This window comes from Natator depressus, chromosome 2, assembly GCF_965152275.1.
Source record: "Natator depressus isolate rNatDep1 chromosome 2, rNatDep2.hap1, whole genome shotgun sequence".
In the NCBI taxonomy this organism is placed as follows: Eukaryota; Metazoa; Chordata; order Testudines; family Cheloniidae; genus Natator; species Natator depressus.
In genome coordinates this window covers 32255142-32277491 of record NC_134235.1, presented here as the reverse complement: position 1 = coordinate 32277491, position 22350 = coordinate 32255142, and the positions used below count along the sequence as shown (strand labels likewise).

General features: G+C 35.3%; 1 protein-coding gene across 1 annotated transcript in view; it reads right to left on the bottom strand.

The window, feature by feature from the left end:
• Nucleotides 1-22350, bottom strand: part of EIF3E (eukaryotic translation initiation factor 3 subunit E) — a 56618-nt gene that overhangs the window by 3687 nt on the left and 30581 nt on the right. Inside the window, exons 8-11 of the mRNA XM_074943943.1 lie at nucleotides 17455-17581; nucleotides 14708-14809; nucleotides 11869-11978; nucleotides 344-446 (exon numbers count right to left, since the gene is read on the bottom strand). Of these exons, the coding sequence (XP_074800044.1) occupies nucleotides 344-446; nucleotides 11869-11978; nucleotides 14708-14809; nucleotides 17455-17581 (442 nt within the window). The remainder of the gene's footprint in view (nucleotides 1-343; nucleotides 447-11868; nucleotides 11979-14707; nucleotides 14810-17454; nucleotides 17582-22350) is intronic.

Sequence of the window (22350 nt, the reverse complement as noted above, 5' to 3'; positions counted from 1 at the left end):
ATAAAGGATTAAAAAATATTACAAGCCACTGTGAGTATATCCAAGATTACAAAAAAAGTATGATTTACAACTGAGACAATGTAACTTTAACCATACCATGACAAACAGGCTTAACTCCTGCTCTCAGAACTAGTATTAATGACCTCTATACCTGTTACAACAGCAACTGTCTGTGCAGTGCCAAAATTGGTAAAGGAAGAACACCATACTTCAGAATCAATAGAATAAAAAAATATGTAAAGATATATTAGTATTACAAACACTGTTAGCAACTAGTATGAAAGAAAATTATGATAAAACAAATCAAGCTGGACTCTTCTACACAATGAAGTACAAAACTTACCAATTTTGAATCTAACTTGGCATCGAGTCTTGCATTTCGAATTAGATTGACAATCCATCGTTCAGCTTCTTCAGGGGTCATATTTAGTTTATCTGCCAGCATACTGATGAAAGGAAAAAACAGACTGCTCTCAAAAGACAGAAATAATTATCACCTCTCGTGTTAGTGTAATACTTGTCATGTCAAGCACCATGGGTCACTTAACAGTGATCAGGTAAGCTGACAATTTCAGTAACAACAAGAAGTTGCAAATTAGCAAAAACATTTATCATGTGCTAAATTCTGTGTGTTTGGGAACCATGTTTTCATTTGACTTTGAAATAATTTCATATACCACAGGTTTGGTCATAAGAGTATAGTCATAATTTTCTATAGTATGCACAAGCAATTACACAAAGTCTAAGCAGGAGTATACTCAACCAGATGCAAGCAAGATGCAAGCACAGTCCTATGAATTAAACTATACTATTTTACATGTTTGTCTCTAGATAATTAATTGTCAGCATACTGGCATGAAACTGAAAATTATCTAAGATTTATTTGTACTTTTATGTGGACACCTACTGGATCCAATTTCTGAAATAGTGTGGAATATATTATTGTGTAGAAATAAGAAATGCTAGAACAGTTTTTTTGTTTGTTTTAAACTTTTAGCCATGCATCTCCCTCTCAATGGCACAAAAGTTAGAGCAGATCAAAGGTTGAATTTGCACCAGCTGCCTATAGGCCCAAAGAGCCTTCTTAGGAGCTGGGGATTGCTATAGATGCTCTGGCCACATTGTTATGCCAGTTACAGGGGAAGGAGTAGTGTAGCAGCTACAGCAGGTCTATGGCATATAAGCAACTTGCTACCAGGTAAATCAGTTTTGCGGCAACTCTATCCCATAGAATGACATAAAATTGCTCCAAAATAGCTGAGAAGATGGCTCATAGTATGCAAAACTAACCACTAAATTATAGCCACATTCTTAATGAAGAGGGCCTCTTCTTCAGGAGCCAATCAGCATACAGTAGCCAAGAGCGTGAACCTGAACGATTTGAAAATCTTGATTGGCTTGTGAGGTTTCTGGTTGACAGCAATCAAATATTGCATATGACAGTGTGTGTGCAATCCAAAAATAATCTAAACAGTACGTTCAACAAAAATACAGATATACCTACCACCAACCCTCCTTCACGAAATAAAATAATGATTTTTAACTGATTAAGACACATGCAGGGCTAAGACTCCCTTGCTTTATGGTTCCATCACTCATACCATTCAGGACAGAGTCAGTTGTACTCAGTTGTAGGAATGGAAATAAATACACAGGAAAAAAATTTATAGTAGACTGCCCCATACAACCAACCCAACACTTACTGACATGCTACAATTACTGCCAACACATTCACTGTAAGATGAAAGCCCTTAAGTTTGACACTTAAAAAGCCAAGAATGATACATGCTGTAATAAATAATTTAATATACTATTTAAAATCTGATTTTACATTCCACATGCTTAGTCATCCAAATGTCATTTCATAAATGGAAAACGTTCAATGTTGATGAACAGTTACAAAATTTTATTATATCATGACTATATATTCCAGAAACCAAAGGTATTAAATAAGATTAGGCGCATAAGTAATCTCACCACAACATAAGACGGCAACTAACACTATAAAGAGACCATCTGAGCTGCTTTTCCTTTTCTTGAAGGCTGGCTGGATTTAAATACAGTTTAGATAATTGGTTCAGGGAAGTGTTTCACATTAACTCAATTAGCAGTAAAGCACCACACAGCTGGCAGTTCACTTTGATGTGCTGTGTCATGACACTTGTTCCTGAACTTCAGAGGATTTCTGATATAGAAGATTCGTGACAATTACATCACCCTCTTGAGGATGATACACTTTATCCCCAGATTTCTTGCAATTTCTCATTCTTCAAGGAAAAATGCAAGTGGGGATGTGTGTCATTTTATTTAGTGGAACAGGCACTGTTTTGACCAGCCATAATTCCTCCAGCTGGTGTTTCCTGTGGCTTTCCAATAAACTCCCTGCATTTCCTGCTGGAGCTTGGCTCATTTTGGAGGCTTATAAATCTCATGCTTCTATCAGTTTCCAGACTTGACTAATGTCTGATGCTTTTACCTGACATTTCTGACCCAAAAGCAAATGGGTAACAAAGTTATAGAACAGGGCCCGCCCCCCCTCATTGTTTTACCACTTCCTGTTGCAAGCAATTCATCTTTTAATTGCCAAAAGAGTAGTCAGTAACTTTTTATGCAAGCCAGTTAATAGAACTCACACTAAACATATTAACTTAAGCACAAAAGAAAAAGACAAACATGATGATGGCATTCACTTTTGACATGCAGTTTTTAGAAAACTTAAGAGGGTAAAATATGCAGTGTATTAAGTAACTTACTTTGGGCCACAGTAATATAATTCATTTTTATTTAAAAAAAGCTTCTGCTGTGGAACAGATCATCAATTCACACTGAGTAGGTATCTGCAATGCAGATTACCAAATATTTCAAATTTCAGAGTAGCAGCCGTGTTAGTCTGTATCCACAAAAAGAAAAGGAGGACTTGTGGCACCTTCGAGACTAACAAATTTATTTGAACATAAGCTTTCGTGAGCTACAGCTCACTTCATCGGATGCATTAGGTGGAAAATACAGTGGGGAGATTTATATACACAGAGAACATGAAACAATGGGTGTTACCATACACACTGTAATGAGAGTGATCAGGTAAGGAAATTTTCCCACTGTATTTTCCACTGAATGCATCCGATGAAGTGAGCTGTAGCTCACGAAAGCTTATGCTCAAATAAATTGGTTAGTCTCTAAGGTGCCACAAGTCCTCCTTTTCTTTTTGCAAATATTTCAAGTTAGCAAATAACTAAAATAAAATGTCAAGGATAATGCACCACAAAGAACTTTATTTTTGTAAGTACTTGGATATATGTACTGTAGCATAGTTTAAAAGTTAGTGACATTTAGCAACGAAACCTCACTATAGCTCATATTCTGCAGACTGAAAATACTATTAAAAATGGCAACACCACTTTCACCACCTTTTAGCAAAGATCTAATAGCAAACAGAATTAAAAAGATTGTACTGCATAAGGCCCTGATTCAGGAAAGCACTTAACTTTAAGCACAAGCTGAAGTCTTTTCCTGAATTAAGATCTATATGGCAAGCAAACTGTGTGCACTTATTGTAATATAAGTTTCCTTATAAGGTCTCTTCCAGTCTTGGAATGACTATTTCTTTGGAATCTCAGTCACTGTCCTAATACAGCAAGCAAACAACCACACTTCAGTGAAATCAGGATATTTGTGCTTAAATAAAAAAACAAAAACACACTTCAGACCTTATCTACTACAATTTGACACTGTTCTTTTAACAAAAAGAAAAGGAGTACTTGTGGCACCTTAGAGACTAACCAATTTATTTGAGCATAAGCTTTCGTGAGCTACAGCTCACTTCATCGATGAAGTGAGCTGTAGCTCACGAAAGCTTATGCTCAAATAAACTGGTTAGTCTCTAAGGTGCCACAAGTACTCCTTTTCTTTTTGCGAATACAGACTAACACGGCTGTTACTCTGAAACCTGTTCTTTTAACAGAGCAGTGTTCTTAACATGTGTGCTAGCTATCTTAGTTTTTTCTATAGCTCCCATATGCATAGTACTTAAGCTATAATTTGCATTTTGCAATTTATACGATAGGTGGATTTTACAAAAACACTGAAACAAAAACCTTTCTGAATTTGTCAATATCCAGCTCTACCCTGCTCTAAGTGCTGGTGCCAACAATAGTCAAAGGAAGAGGTTTAAGGCATATAATAGTGTATATTTTCAAACACTACATGCCAAAGAGTAAAAAAGTATTTTAAGACAAGCTCTGAGAGATTTTCCAGTATCTTAATGACATCTTAATATTTACATTCCTCAAGTAAGGTCCAGGCTTTTCAATGGAGTTTCCTGATTTATGATACATTCTGTCTGTAGCTGGCTTTACTCAGAGCAGGTGTTGTCTATCTACAGTAGGCCTACCTGCTAAAGGCCCAAAACAAGATTTTTTTTGACTTACATGCTCAATGTTGTTCTTACACTACTTATTTGAGACATTTACAAAATATATCTGATGTTGTCTTTTTGTTGTTGAAATATATTTGCAGGTCACATTTAAAAATTAAAGCTCAAAATGATATGTTCCTTTGAAGTCTGTTGCTAAATGCAAAAGAATTAAGTTTTCTTTAAAACACTAGCTTCAAAGTGTGCTTTAATGAGGAACATGCAGAAAAAGTTTCATTTCAAAAATGAAATGTATATGATTACAAATCAACATTTATATCTGATTTTCCATTAACTGCATTATGATAATAGAAAACACATTTGACTGCAGAATGGTTGCAGAAAACATCTAATTAGTCCAAGTGGCAAAGAGTCCTGTGGCACCTTATAGACTAACAGACGTATTGGAGCATAAGCTTTCATGGGTGAATACCCACTTTGTCAGCCACGAAAGCTTATGCTCCACTAAGTCTGTTAGTCTATAAGGTGCCACAGGACTGCTGCTTTTACAGATCCAGAATAACATGGCTACCACTCTGATACTTAATTAGTCCACGTCTTTTTTAAGCTTTATATCACACTGCACTTCTAACCTTGTCCACAGTCATTTTACATTGAGTATTTTCAAATGTGATGTAAATTTGTAGTCAGTGTTCTAGTTTACAACTTTGCAGGCATCTGGCTCAGCAGCCTCTAAGAGAAAACAATTTGCAAGCTGCTCCTAAATAAACATCTCAAGAAACCATAGTAAGTTAAATTCAGTGTTCTTAAAACACACATACAATTTAAGCAAACAAGAAGATTTGCTAACAAAACAATTTATTCAAACTGATTTTTTATTTAATAATTTCCCAAGCCAAAAGCACAGAATTCCTGCCCATTGGGCACACCTCAGCACCAGTTGCAAATGCTGGTTGTAAAAGGAATGATCATTGTGAAAGACTACGCATATTTTTAAAGGTAAACCTGAAAATTAAGATTAGCAAAAGAGGTCAGTTTTATGGCTTTCCTGAACGTGTGGCTAGAGCCAATAATTCAACGGTAACTACAGAGAATAAAGATGAAATGAAACTAAACTACTGACAACAATACACCTTGCTCAATAAAAGTAACCAGAGATTCAAAGGGGGTATTTTTCTTGATGTGATCAACTGAATTAATTCACAATTATAAGCCATCCCTGCTCTAATAAAGAGCAGAACTGAAACTAATGTGGGTTCTAGGTTATCATTTTTAAAAGTGCCCACAGTTGCAAGTGCTAATAAAAGTTTTATTATCGTAAGTAACCTAATACTTAGAAAATGTAAATTCATATTCTCTGTCTCTTCTGTCTCAAACAAAAACTTTGACTTTGACTAAAACAGCTTCAAGATGCAACTCTTCAGATCATTTTGCCTAATTTAAGTGTCTTACAACCTCAACTCCATTTGTTCATTTTACACTGAAGGCTTTCCCCCTATTTAAACAGTTTACAGAATTCCAGATATAGAATTAAGGATTCAAGATATTTAAAATACACAGATCAATTGAAACAGGTTTCTTTTGCACGAAGTTTATAGTAGGGGGTGGGGCCTGGAGAGAACACGGGGGACTAAATCACTAGTATTCAGCTCCTCTACTAAATAAAGACATACGTTTTAAGCTAACCCACTCACATTTTGAATTAATTTAATCCATTGTTCACCATTAGGCATGATTGCAGGATGATTTAGGAAGTAAAATTTAACTTACAACTAACAAAGTAATTGCATCCTTTGGAAATGTCAGCTGCCCAACAGATGGAAATAACAGTTAATTTTTTAAGTAAGGCATCTATTTTTCTCTAACATATGGAAAAACAGATTTCCCACTAATTGTTTTCAAATTTGCTCTGAATAATTAAGCAATACTACCAAGCAATATGGTGTGGGTAAGCAGTTCTCAGGTCCAGGAACAGCACTGGGATTCACTTGGAGTCATCGTCTTTGGACTCCAAAATAAAGTGGTCAGCCTTTCAACAAAAAAAATCCCTTAGCTGACCAATCCACGGAACTATGGAGTCTGCCATACATGAAACACTTACATATTTCTGTAAGCTTTCAGAGTAACAGCCGTGTTAGTCTGTATTCGCAAAAAGAAAAGGAGTACTTGTGGCACCTTAGAGACTAACCAATTTAGTATGCATCCGATGAAGTGAGCTGTAGCTCACGAAAGCTCATGCTCAAATAAACTGGTTAGTCTCTAAGGTGCCACAAGTACTCCTTTTCATATTTCTGTAAGAAGCCCACAATCAGTTTTGTTATGCTGTACGCAGAGTTGAGATTTGGGCTTCAAAATGGGAGTAGGACTAACAAATGATTACCTACCGAACAAAGCAGTGAGGTGTGTGAAGAGGTGACTGCCTGGGTCAACATGTGACAAGGAAATCCACGTCCAGACTCCAAAATAAAAAACTGAGTAGACCCAATTAGTCTATCTCCCCCAGCCAATAAAGGCTGCTGGACAACATAACAAAAATGATCCTCTCTAGTTGAATTCTGAAAGTTTCTCACCCTTAAGACAGCAAAATGCTAGTCTTCCAGTATAAACACACACACTCATATATATACACATACACACATCATAACCAATATAAAGAACTTAAGACTCATCTACTCACATCAAGCAGAGTCAACCACGTGCCTGTTAACTACAAGCTCAGTTTTGGTAGTATTCTACTCAATACAGGTTTTTATACAGTGCTCATCACTATAGTATCTGAGCACCTTCCAATAGTGCATTAATAACGTGACTACATGTCACGTTTGTTCTCTCAGCCCCTTCTTGAGGGGGAAAAGTATGTGCAGTGGAGCATCATGTTTTGGTAGGGATTTAGGAGGTTTGTTTCTAAATACATCTACTGCTGTGTATTTGTTAGAGAAGACATGGTCAAAGAAATGTGCCTTGCACTTGGAGTGCAAAGTGGTGAGGTTTGTGATGGTCCTCAGTTTTCGGGTGAGTTCATTTTACAGTCTCAAAGCAGCCCCGAGAAAGTTCTGTCTCTTGCAAAGACAAGCTTTACCCTTCTGGAGCGCTCCATTGTGCTATAGAAATCTTCAACCATGGTTTTCAACCCAGAGTTTATGTGATCTTCTGGATATCCTGGGCCTGAGCCATGAGCAGCTCTTAAGACCTTGAACTTGATTTGAAAGTCTATGGGAAGCAGTCATAGAGAGAAGAGGACATGTCTAATAACCTTGCAGTAGCCTGTGTTGCTAAGGAAAAAACTGCAGCATTCTGTACTAGCTAGAATTTCCTAAATGCTGAAGACTTTGTGACCAGATAATCCAGCCAAGAGATAACATAGGCATGAATGACTGAAGACAGGTCTGCCAGGATGGGAAGGAGCCTCTTGGTCAATTGAGGATACTGCCATGTAAAAGCTTAGTGTTAACAAGAAATCCAAGACTACATCTGAATTACAAACCAAACTGACTAATTGTGTATGTGTACTTTTAACCAAAGGAGACTGCACTGTGGCTGCAAACTCTTCAAATGCTTTCTTCTGCCCACCATAGCCTCTGTCTTGCCTAGATTCAGCTTCAACCAGCTGTTCTTCACCAATGAGCTGATCTTGTCCAAGCACTGATCCATTTTGGTACCAGTGGCACGGCCAAATGCAGGCTTGGAAGGATTAGATTTGTATCGATACAGGTCAGTAAACTTCAATTTCATTGCCATACACAAACCGATGAAAAAAATATTTCCATCAATAATTGAAATTTAGACAGGCAAAGAAAGAAAAGTGCTGCTTGAGAACTTACTAGTTTGATTTAAGGATGTTTACACTTTGTATATTTGTATATTTTGATATGTGATGCTGACAATGTCTTTATTGCTTTACTGTTATAAAGCTTTAACTATTTGAATCTCAATGTCTACTATCATTAAATAAATTATGGTCTGATCCCTCCCATAATTTTGTGCAACTAAAAAAAATCTGAATAGACAAAAATCGAAAAAATGCTTAAAAACAAACCGATATTATCCATCTAAATTATAAAAAAAATTCCAATTCTGCCAAGTCCAGTCTTATGTGGAGAAGGAAAGGTAAAGCTGTGTCTCATCTGTATGTTGTGGCACTTGAGTCCATGTCATCTGCCAAGTTCATCTAGTGGCTACATGTAGATACTGAAAAAGACTGGAGAGAGAATTGACCCTTGAAAGGTCCAGAGGTAGAGGTGCAATTTCCAGTCACTAGCCATTGGGTACGCCTTCCAGCACTAAAACACTTTGGCACACTTCCCTGGATCCCTGCCACCTCTCAGGTGAGACATCATCTCATGATCAGTGTCAAATGCTGCAGAAGGTCCAGGAGGATGAGAATGGATGTTTGCCCTCTATCTGCTGACAAGAGGAGATCATCCATCAGTGCCCCTAAAACAGTTTCAGTTCCATGTCTTGGCCAGAATTCAGATTGTATCAGGTCTAAACTTTTATCTTCAATCAGTTGAGCTTGTAGTTAAGACTGGCTATCTTTTCCATAAGCTTGCTCAGGTTTGACACTGGGTGGTAATGGACTAGAATGAACAGAGTGGGTTTCTTCAATGTTGGCTGGACTATTGTGTGTTTGAAGGAGAAAGGGAAGATTCCTTAACTCACCTATGCACTGGCTATTTTGGTCAGGATGGCACTAGAGTGGAACTACACTTTACAGAAGACATTTCTTTTGCTTCTCCAAATAAAAAAGTGGCATATGAAGAACGAACACTTTAAAATGTGAATATACAAGAGAATATAAATGCTAGATTAAATATGACCAGCATATCATAAAACATAACTGATTCATCAAGTGAAACCTTCAGCTACTTTTGCACGAGTGATCAATAGTTAAATCCTTTTTATAAACGTAAATATTAAAATTCTTTGAAGTATGCTAAATAAAATGTCCTGTAGAGTATCTTTAATGAGAAGAGACTCTTTGCTTAGTCCTTGAACTCTGAGCTAACTTGATCCTACTAATAATCATTAACATTTAGATATAAGTAGGCTCTCTAAAGTCATCAAGAGAGCTCAACTGACACCAACATTCCGGAATAGGATTTTAAGAAATACAAAGCTAAGATAAGATCTGTCAAATGTACAACTTCTACAGTATTGAAAATTTGCAGCCACTAGCAGAGCCCCATAAACCATCCTATATTTAGCAGGAGCTAATCCTTAAGAGTGTAGTACTTTACAACAAATTATTTTATTTATTTTTTCACTTGAAGGAATTTTAAGCATTCATTAAAAACTTTTATACTCCTACATCAACCATAACTGATGTAAAAATACTGAAGCAAAATAAAAATCCTAACTTGATACATAGCATCTAGTGCAGTTTAATAGCATTACAACTTTGCAATTAATATATGCATCATTAAGTAGGGCTGATTAAAATTCTTATGCCTAATTTATAGACAAATGAAAACAACAGTATCCCCACTAATCTTCACATTCTTAATTTTAAACTTTCATCACAATCTGTTAAAGACTTCATTCAATCTGACTAATAAGGAATCCATATAAAATAAATATTAAAGGCAGCAATTATCTGGTAAATATGAATTCCAGACATTTAAAAACACTTTCAAAATCAGTTTATGAAGACAAATTATGCTGAATAATGAAAAATAGGTGATGAAAAGCATTTAGGCAGAGATTGCTGGAATAAAAGTTACTTTTTGTCCTGTTATCTACTATAACTACAAGAATAGGAAAATGAACTTTTTGCTGACTTCATAACATACTAAAAAGAGTCTTTTGCCAATTCCATCTCTGTTGAAGTTAAACATCTTAATTGTTTCTTTAACAGAGTGACACAAAGGGATGCAGAAGCATATTTTCAGATAAGCGCTTAAATACCACTTCCATATTCTGTCTTTATCTGCAGTTGAGAATTCTTCCAAGTTTCATTTTAGAGCTGCTTTTACATTTCAGAAACACATGATATATCTCAAAGTAGTCAGCTTCACTAGCATTGTACCACTACATTAATAGTTTCTGGCAAACATTTCCCTAACAATAAACTGATTTCTAATTTATCCTGAAAATATGCTACATAAAAAATACTTGCTAGAATACATTTTGATGAAAATCTGTATATCCTAAACACCATCAGTCTATGGATGTTTGTCCACTAGTACATATAGTTCCAATTTCCATCACTGGTGCTGGGAACCACACGATATTCAAAAGACAGAGATTACTGGTAACATCAAACAGGGCTCAACATTTGTTTCTTTTTTAAATCAGTTTCCCCACTATTCCCCCTCCCCCCCAAACAAACAAACTGTTCAAAAGCCTTGAACTACAGAGGATTTTTAAATGGTTATGGGCTACATGGTTAGGTTCCAACTACACAACAACTTAACCATACTGGCCATGACCTGGTTACAACTATGTCTAACCCCAGCCTTCTGCCTCAACATTAGTTGGAGAGTAAACCAGGGGCTAAGATTAGATTCAAACCAGGAACAGTGTGCTAGAGATACTAGTATCACTTGAGACCCTCAAGGGAGGTTATACAATTGATATGATATGGAATGTTGCTGATGGTGGCAAGAGGATTTAGTGATCGTGTTTATAATAAACTCCATCAGCTCAGTGCTACAATCTACCTGGTAATATACTACATAAAAATTAATCCACTCAAAACAGAACTGTGCTGGAATAAACAGATCTGTTTTGCTGTGAAAGAAGTTACCTTGGTTATAACAGAGTATGGGAAATATAGTTGAGGTATTACTACCTCCAAAAGCCGAAAACTAAGATATCATTGGATGAACTAATAAAAAGCTAGGCGCAGTGTGTATGTAGACAGGGAAGTGAAGACAGTCAGCAGCAGGCCAGATAGTGTGTGTATTTCTCCAAGACTTCTATGGTGATGCCAAGAAGCACAACTTCATTAGGATCTGGCAAATCAGAAGATGTCTACAGGGCATGCTCAGTGGTTCCTCCCCCCGCCCACAACAAACTGAGCAAAAAGGCTACTCCACATGTAGCTAGACCGCTAAGTTTTAAAAACTTTCTTTAAAAAAAAAAAATACAAAAAAAAAAAATACAAAGAATGCATAGCTTTCATACAGTGACTTTCAGATCAAATTTGTTCCACTAATGAGTAAAAGTTGGTTCCAGCTGCCAGCCCTACCAGTTCAACATGGGCTCTGAAAGCTTCCATACTGCCAAAAAAAAATTATTTACCTTTAGGCAGAGACCAGCTTTATAGGAAAGTTTTTCAAAAAAAGATAAATGCATGTAAAAACAGGGAATTATAAATATTTAAATATAAATGCAAAACTTATTGCAAATTAGAACTGAATCTTTCCATTTGTATTTATTTTAGATAATGCTTTTCCTTTTCTCTGACAATGGTGGACTCTTATTGGAACACAAACAGACCTCAATTGCCTGAAACATAAAAAGTTCATTACTACGTGTGTTTATTGTTTTCTTACCTAATGCTGATACACTGATGAATACGACAGAAAGTCTCAAATATAAAAAGACGAGCATTCTCAATGAAGTCTTCAAGACATGCTACCAAGAAAAAGTCATTCACAAGCACCTGTAAGAACAGGGGAAAAGAGAATAATGATAGAAACAATAGCTAAAGTAAACGTACTCATGCAGATAGCCTCAGTAACTAAAACCAGTGATTAGTGTCTTCTGAAGCAGTTTCTGGAATATTTTAAAACATACCCAGAGTTTTACAGATTAACACAAATTTGCAGAACATAATCTGCTAAAACCCAATTATCCTGTCCACTGTATATGTGCAATTTCTATCCAAGTCTTCTTCCAGTGAGGGGACAATTAGTCCTCCAATTCTCAAGATTTTAATAAAAGCTTTCTACAGCAGTAAAAACAATGTATTTATTTTCTCTTCCTCACTGCAAGATTTCCACTTCCACTTTTGCAATTCTGGGAAAATACTGAGTGGACAGTGACCTCAACAATTCTGCTAATGTGCATGCCAAAACAGACTCTAGCTCATTCTCCCACAGCTATATTGACTCTAGTGCCATCAAGAGGCAGTTCACAATTGCATGAACACAATATTCCATTCTCTATTACACGAGCCTTAGATTTTCCATCAGATAATTATGGTAATAGATTAAATTTGTAACTATAGGAATTTTCATCCCATCCATGTATCAACACTGAAATTTAAGTACATTGTTTCAGGAGTTATAATCTCTACTGACAAAGCAGATTACTCTGCAGAGCAAATGAGGTTATTTTGTAGCTAAATATTAAAATTACTAATACCAAGTTTGGAGGAACCAAGGTAAAATAACAGTTACAGAATCTGTACCCATTTCTCTTAACTTAAAATATTTATAACTATGCTATTCCATGGCAACCAAAGTTTCAGAACTGTAGACTCAATCACAGATGATTCATTACAAGATCTCTCTGATCTATGAATAATCTGCTTCAGTTCTTTCTACAGACAATACAATATAAAATGTACTTTTTTGCAATAACCTTAGCAGATACATGTGAAAATATGCCACACACTATGTAGCACAAAAATTACAAAAACATAACATGTACTAAATACTAATACCTACACATTAAAATAGCGGAGAAATTTCACAGTTCAGTTTTAGCAACTAGCCACAAATCCCAAAAGAATACAAAATTTAAATTACCCTGTGTGACAGGGTGTTGAACAGCAAGACTGCAGAATCAGCCCCCTGCCACACCAGCCCCATTTAGGTGAATAAAGTGGAGCTGGCTGGAAAGACCTTACCCTAATTGGGGAATGAGAGTCAGTTGCCAGACCAATTAGCCCAGATCTATATAAGAGGCTAGGAAGAAGGAAGCCAGGATGGTAAGACAGAGCAGATCGAGGGAGTGCAGGCAGGGAGAAAGCCCTTCCTTCCTGGGTTCAGACACAGAACTGTGTATGGTGAGAAGGTGATGGAAGTACAAACATGTAAATAAAAACACCAGTGGTTGCAGAACCCAAGGGTCTCTGAGTGACTTTATCTGAGCCTAGCAGAGGCAGGAGCCAGGAGGGCCAGCTGCACTCTGTTAAACCCTGGTATACTTGAGTCATATGAAATTGCGAACTTATGAACTTTTGCTTATCCTTTTAGTAAAAATGACAGTCTTTACAGGTGAAAAGCCCACAGCCAATCTCTTCTCTCTGCAATCACCACAGATTTCTGATCGTGCTCAGTAGTACACTTCTTCCTGATAAGCCCACCTGACAATGCATTTACTTGTGTGGTTGATATCATCTAAGCCCCTTCTCCTATCATAGAGGCTGTTTATAAATTGGAAAATGCACTGGGCTAGAAAATGTATTATAAATATTTTAACTAACATTAAACATGAGTCTTCCTTTATTGTTTGCAAGGGCAGTTGTGTTTAAAAATGTTAGCTAGCTGTAGTTAACGCTACACAATTATCTTTGTCTACACTCAAGGCAAAAATCACATTTTCTAATACAAAGCATGTTCCATATATAGACAAGGCTTGAGTGGAATCTTTGTTCTATTCATATGTTCTCTTCCCTCCACATGTCAAGCTCAGTGCTGTTTTGCTCCATCAACTGCTCTCAGGCTCCTCTGATGTCCGTGTTTGGTGGTCAGGAAATTTGTCAATAACTTGATCAGATTGTACTTCATGTTCTGAGAAAAAGGATTTTTTCCCAGCCTGACCAATTTGGCAGCTAAACTTACTACCTTTCAGTATTTTTCTTCTTTCCTATTAATTTTGGAAGGTTTTATATGATCTATAGAGAGTGAGAAGCTAAGATAGTCATCTTTGTGGCTGATAACCAGCTTGAAAACCCCAGAGTAGTGCAAAAAAACAAAAGCAGAGACATTATTGTTGTGGAAATATATATTTTGCATTATTTAAATATTTTAAATTCTTCTGAAAGAAAATCATTCCTTGTTTATGGAAAGCAGACATTCATACCAGAGTGCCCAAAACTGCATGGGATAGTGCCCCTATTGCGTGCGCGGGGGGGGGGGGGGGGGGGCGGCGCTAGCTTCCTCTCAAAGTGGCAGACCCATGTTTCTCTCAACCTGTACTATCTAGCAGACCTGGATGGCCTCTCACCCCATGACAAAAACAGCTGTATCTGTGATAGCTGCTTCAAAAAGTGTCAAAAAATGGGTCCAAATCAGTCACAGGAGTTTTCATTTAAGAAAGGTGAAAGATTATTTACCACCAGATTCACTGAAAGAATTTTTGTAAGACTACGTTTAGTATATTTATGTTGCCAACATCTGATACTTACAAAATTGTTAAGTTTACACAAGCTAAAAATCTTACCGCTTCACACTCCCTCAGTTTTTTCTGGGCACCATCGAAGTCAAAATTAACATACAAGCATTCTACAAATTCTGTAATGGGGTCCTTGTATGTGTAGGATTCCTGTCAAAGTCATTCAAGAATATTAGATATTTCAAGAAATAACACTTCATAATATTCACAAAATCAATTAAGAGTATATTTTACATTTCTTAAATGAACCAGCACTGACAATTTCCAATTTATTTCCAATTAAGATAAATATTTATATATCTTATTTAAAAGAATACTTGTCAATTTAAAATCATTAAACAATTTTATTTAACTTAGTAACTAAGTCCACCTAAGATTATTAGAAATGGAAGAACCGTTACTATTGATGCTTCGTTTATTTTTTGCAGCTATCACACCTTGGAAATGAAAATTAATCAATTTTACAACCAGTGCTGCAATATTTGGGCTGGTAATACTTCAGTTGAAATGTTCATTAAAAAAACACATTGTATTGCGTTTCATTTCAAAATACGTAGTTTCTTCAAAATCTAAGTTTGGGGACAAATCTGAATTTGCTGTATTTTCATTTCATACCATAGTTTGATACAGGATATTTGATTAGGAATGATCTCCCATTTTACAAATGAGATGGTGTCTAAATGTTAATCAAAACCATTTTGTATTTTTAATAAACTAAATATTTAGAATTACTTTTCATATTGAAACATTACAAAAATAATTTCTTTAATTACAAGGAAATAATCTGATGATAGTAGACCTGAAATTAAATCCATGACTTTCATAATTCAATTACGAAACACTTTCAAATACTTCTCAAATAAGAAGTTTAACTTTTAACATAGAAAGGCACCATGCAACTTGTTTACTTGAAAAACGATACTTAAAGTATTACAGACAACTGGCAGTTTAAGTGAGTAGTAACTAAGATGTACAACTTGTAATACTAAATAAATAAAACTTTCCTTCTTTGAAAGGAAGCTACGTAAATTCTCAATACTGGATGTAACAAATTATAAGTCTTCTCATTTACAATCCTGTTTTGCAACTATTAAATTTTGTGAAGTACTACATTTGTTAATCAATTTATTGATGCTCATCATGTAATTAGCAAAGCCTAGAGTCCTGCGGTATTGCAATCTAAGGAAGTACAACAGTTGGAGGCCAATATATCAGTTTCTGATAATTATATAACCTTCAAGTGTAGTCCACCAGTTAGAGGTCTTCCCCATCTGTCAAAGCAGGATAACTGCTTTGAAATCTATATATGAAAAGTATTACTTCAGAGCTAATATTATAAACACAGAAGTGACTTAACAGCATAAAAAGAGTGTTTGAATACTTATTCCCTGAATGGGTATTGAGAGGTTTCGTTATGTATCCTACATATTTTGGTTTGGTAACATAAAATATGTTCTACTAATGTATTTTACTTCAACCAATCTTTATTTAGTTTGAATAAGAAATATAGATAAAAAATTTCCATGCATAACAAATTGTTCCAAACAATGTCAGAATTCTTAACACTTGTAAAATTCAATGCTGATCCTACTGCTTCATTTCTTTATGTTGTCTTTCATTACTGCATCAAGATTTCAAATGTACTGGAACCCAAGGTAGAAGTTGGTTCTTAATGTATAGTATTAACATTTCAAATGGATAGAAACTAAGTTCTCTAGGCACTAACATCAAATGTTTTGAAAACCTGTAGCAATACTTCAATTTTTACATTTTGTTGTGCATAGTTAACTAAGCTTATGTTTTAGATTTAGAAAAATCAGTTATATGCCCCCTGTTGATTTCATTAGTATGTGTAGCACAACTATCAGACAAATTAACATTATTTTCAAACATGTCTAAAAGACAAAGGTTTGTTTAACAATCAGTCATGTGGATTTGAGGTGCCATCTTTCCTACGAAAGACACAAAGGACTCCAACAATGGATCAAAACGTTCCTTCAGTAAGTATCTTGATTCTTTCATTATAAACATGGACTAAAAATATCTTGAAATAGCCACTTTGGTGCAAGTGTTGTTAGGGAAGAAGCTTGATACAAGGGATATAATGCTTTTTAGGTCAGTGTTTATTGGCTCACGGCTTGTCTACTCTTGAAAATCTATAGCTGTACTGCTGTAGTGCTTTAGGGTAGACACTAATTACGCCAAGAGGAGGGGTTCGCCCATGGGCATAGGTAATTCACCTCCCTGAGAGGTGGTGGCTAGGTTGATGGAAGAATATGTTTAACACCAGAGATTAAGTTAGTTTAACCATGTTGGTTATGGGGGAGGATTTTTTCACACCCCTGACTGACATAGCTGGGTTGATCTAACTTTATAGTGTAGACCAGGCCTCGATGGCTTACAAATTCCCTAAACTTGTTGGGTAAGCAAAGTTTCCTGTTCACTTTAACAAGAGTTGTAGTACAGGATATGTGAGAGGGAGCAACAGAGTTGGGTCCAAAATATTTTCATGTTTATTTTTTGTCCCCTAATCTCTCAGTAAAGCCTTTCATCTTTATTTGGGAAATGGGGGATTGAGAGAAAATATAATTATTCTTTCTTCTTGCAATTCATCCCACTTGATTTTTAAAGAGAAAACAGAACCCCAAAAGAGAAGAGGTGCACTGGAAGCAGCAAAAAGTAAAAGCACAGGATTCAAGTGTATTTTCAGAAAAATTTACACACCAAGAAAAACATGAAACTGAAAATTTTTTTCTAGTAACATCAAACATATAAAAAGGGGTTTTATTTCTTACCTGCTGGATAACCTTGACTAAATCTTTCAGCACTTGCCTACGTTTTCGAACATCCTTGTTTGTTATGACTGCTGTAGTCAGATATCGAAGGATATGGGGGCACATAGTCTGTATTGCGTTAAGATACCTGAAGAAAATATTTCACTTGTAATTTTTATATATTTAATAATTAATTTTAATGGTGCAGTTTTGCATCTAAGTGACATCAGAAGATAAAAACAGTTGACAACTTTATATAATGTTGTACTATTTCCTAAATGTGTGTAAATATACCAATAAAGTAGACATTTGTTTTTATTATTTAGGTTAACTGAAGTTCTCAGTTATAAAATGTTTTCAGAGAATTATGCTAAACTGGACTTCATTTCATATCATAATCACACATGCTTGCAATTTTTCTCACTCCAAACACCCAGTGAATAAACCCATAGAAGGGATTTATAAAATGGAAAGCATCCAACATACCATATGATTAACTTTGTAAGAATATTTATTCAAAAAAAAACAAACAAAACAAAAAAAAACAACACCCCCCCCAAAAAACAAACAAACAAACAAACAAACAAACAAACAAAAAACCCTGGACAATAAAAGAAATCCCAGTCTACTAATGAGTTAAGCCTACTCCTCATCTACACTTTCACACCAATATACCTTTACCAGTTTGTTTTTTCTGAACTTTATTATGAAGTTTTGGCCAAGCCAATCTTAATAAACCCAAAACGTGCTCTGTTGATACTGAACTGGATGGACAGAAATGCAAGTGTTAACTCAACAATCCAACCACTTTGTCTTCTGATTCTCTCTCTATTTTTCACCATTATGATGCATCAAACTGACAACCTCCTTCACATAAAGGTTTGCACTTGAAATGTGCCTCTTCAATTTTAAATGACAGGAAAGAGTAAAGAACCTAACTTTATGATCCATCAGGCATTTTCCAGCCTCATATTCCTGTTCCCGGCTCAGCCTATTAGGTTAGATAATTGAGATCACTCATGTGGGCCAGTGTCTGAAAATGTCCATAGCGTCTTGATTTTCAACCTTCTTGTGTAGTTCCAGTTTTGTTATTATCAGATCAAGCTAGAACTCCAATAAGACAAGAGTAGCATCTCCACACCTCTAATCTGTAGCTTCTCCAAAGCCTCCTTTACGTTATTTTGGTAAATTTAGAGCCCATCTGTAGAGTTCCTTCTACAAACAGCACACTCTTTTTTCACCAAAAGTACTCCTCGAGTTTAGTGCAAACTTCAACATACTGCTGGTAGTTGCATGTAAATGTAGAGAATATCTTCCCTTCAGTGCTAGAGTCTTCAGGAAGCTGGAACATCAATCCTTTTTCAAAGGAGGAACCCTTAAAGATGATTACAAAAGGTTTTTTTGTTTGTTTGCTTTTTTAAACTTCACAGTGTATTTTAGGACTGCTAGTTTTTACTACCAATTCAAAAAGCTTTACCATGCTGAAAACCTACACAACAGAAGTTTAGGGTGACTGCTCCTAGCAGCATTTTCATTTTATGTTAGTTGTCTGATCAAAAGGCAAAGATGATCAAATTCCATGGGAATGGGCATGATATATAAAAACCGAAAAGGAATCCTTTCTCTGAACTCTTGGAATACACCTTCAGCAACCTGGACACAATATTCTGAAATCTTCTTTTCAGATTTAGAACAGAAGGCACTAAATTAAGACCACACTTTTCCCTGAATAAATGTTTGTAGCCATTATTGGGTCATTTTGCATCAGTGTTAACAGTGACTTTCAGTTCTTCCTTTAATTTTGCCTGTATTTCTTTATTTGCAGTACCTAGAAGTACAGCTTAAATCTTTCAGGACAAACACATCCAAGGCAAAGTACTTCTGCAATTTCTTTAAATTGACTATTTTGTGCTACAGTGAAGGCAATGATGTAAACAAAGTTGAATGCTGATTAAGTTCAAGTCTGCGCCATTTAGTTTTTACAATACCATTGCCAGTTATCTGATTTTTGGGGGTTGAAAAATGCAGACTTGAATCAAGTGACTGTTAAGAGCTGTAAGAGGCCTGGAATAGCAAATCATTATCATGGCTACACTTCTTTTACAAATGTAATGAAAATGACTCACTTACAGGATTAATCCCAATGCTCTGCTCTTTTATTTCAATAAAGTTTAATTCAATGGTACATTTGATTTTGAAGCTGAAGCAGCTTTCAGCACTTTTAGAGACGGCATGTATCTGTGCTAGCTTGCTATTTTTTACCTCTTGACAACATTTACACGGTTCAGAATTGTTTATAATTTCAGTCCATTCAACTGCTGGTTTCCTACCACTTTCTTTTAATTTTAGGCATGCTAAGAAAGACGGATCCTCACCAAACATCAGTGTATGAATTTAACACCCATTCATCAGTAGCTTTCACATTTACAACGGTTAGAATAAGGGCCTGTCTACACTTAAAACGCTACAGTGGTGCAGCTGTAGCATTTCAGGGTAGATATTACCTATACCAACAGGAGGAATTCTCATAACATAACTAACTAACCACCCCAAGAAGTGGTAGCTGTGATGATGGCAGGATGCTTCTGTCAACACAGCACTGTCTTCATAGGGACTTAGGTCGGCTTAATTATACAGCTCAGAGCCCTGAGCAATGAGGTTATGCTGAACTAATTTTCTAGTGTAGACCAGGTCTAAGAAACTACCTGAAGAAAATTCAGCTCTTTGAAGAATGAAAAATAGGGTGAGTGTTATATAGCTTTACATGGAACTGCTTTATTAAATGATCTGCATGCCTTCCAGAAGTTTCTAAAATTCAGCAAACCAAGACCCCTGAATAATTCACAACTCTTCCAATTTTCCTTCAATTTCAGGGTTCAAGACTGTTCTATAACTTTTGTTTCCTAATAGGAATAACAGGAGCTTTGATACTTTCATTTACCTTTTAAGTTTTAAAAATAGGTAATATTTTTAGCCTCAAAAAGCCTTTCAAATATATTTTAACATTTATATTTCAGTTACAAGCTCAAAATATGTAAATACACTCAGTTTTCTCTCCAAAAAACTGTTTCCCCCCCACAACCCTCACATATTAACTAGTTCTCCTAGGAAGATGTACTCATGTATGCACTCCAGAAGTACATTCATTGCTTGAAATCAAACAAGTAAAACTTCTCTATAACTAAATCCAAAACATATAATGCAATTTAAAACAATCTAGTCAGATCTGAACATGCAGGGAAAACCATGAAAGTGATTACGCTCAAAGCTCTACCAAATAAAATAAAATTGAAAAAAAAATATATAAAATTTCTCTAGTCGTTCAGTTATAGTAATCTTAGATGTTACTTGTAATAAAGCAAATGAGTTTTTAAGAAAACTCTGTAAGCTGAGGCTGGCGTGCTGATGAATGCATCATATTAGATAGGGAGACTGGCCAACCAAAGCATTTAAGGCTGTGACTAGATTCCCCAAAATAAATTTGTTTTAATGATATTCTGGAATGCCCAGTTTAATTTAGCTATTAGGGAAAATAAGTAAACATTAGCAAAGACATAGCAATTTCCTGTTTTAACTTTTTCAGGTCACCTATGAATCAATAAAATTAGATAAATAAGATCAAAACTCCTCTAAATATTTAAAGCTTTGAAAATGACACCATTCTCATCAACCACTGATGTGTAAGACACCCACCCAAAGTCAGGAGAATGAACATAATGTGTTTAATGTTTTCAGTGTGAGAATTTAAGAGTGTCTTGTTATTTTTTGTTTGAGATGAAAATGTGGCTTGCAAACAGATGTTCAAAAACTGGAGGCTCCAAGACAGAAACTACTTATTATAAAAAAAGCTTTTGATGTGCAGCTGTCTTTTCTAAGCAGCATTTTAATTATACTTTATTGGACCTTGATCAGGTACAAGAAAATTAAAGATTTAAAAGATTAATTAATTCAAGACTACCTTCTTTTACTGTTTAACAAACTGAAAAGCTTTAAATGCTTCTGTAACCCAAAGAACGTCATATGAAAAGAGTTAATGGAAAACTTTCTAGAAAACTAAATCCATTTCTTATAATCCTGTTACAAGGAAAAAGGATTAAAAATCCAATTGCTAAATAAACAAATTTGATTGCATTGCTATGACTCAGAAAAGTAATATCCAAAGAATTATGTTACAAATGCATTCTTTCAATAGCACCTGTATCTTAAGTTACTGAGGCAATGTTTCATCTCTAATTGCATCTATTTACTTGATAGCCTACATATTGTTTTACATCTTGACGAGATTCAAAAGCACAAGCTCTCTCCATTTACAAATTCAAAGTGAAATCAGGCAATGTTATCAGTGCATATGATGTAACCAATTTAAAAGTGCATTGTCATTCTATATTTATATTACAGTAGCAAATATGATACTTATTAGCTGTATTTGTTATCCACAGAAAAGGAATTCTTCCTAAATTAACTATCCCTTTGTTGCTTAATGCTCGTTTACAGTAATATTAGATTAATAAGTAACTAAGTGCATAAAACTAGTAAACTTCACAATTGTGGAAATCTTAGGCATCTCCTTACACTCTTCTGATCTCTTTACATTATTTCCTTTCATGGCTGTACAACACAATGTAACATTATTACTAATTTACACATTTTAGTGAAACATTGAGTACTATGGTAATACAAATATTAAAATAGAAATAGATGATAAAAAACACACAAAATTACTCTAAATTCAGGAAATACTGTAAATCACAAGACCAAAAGATAAAAATAATGTAATTGTATTTGAAAGCATCAATTCAAGTCCTCCTTAACGGTAGTGACTGAAAAATGTTACCATATGATGGTTGTTTCATGGCTATAAGAGAAGTTAGCTGGAGGTCTGCAGTTCATAATGGACAGCTGTCCACATCATAAAGC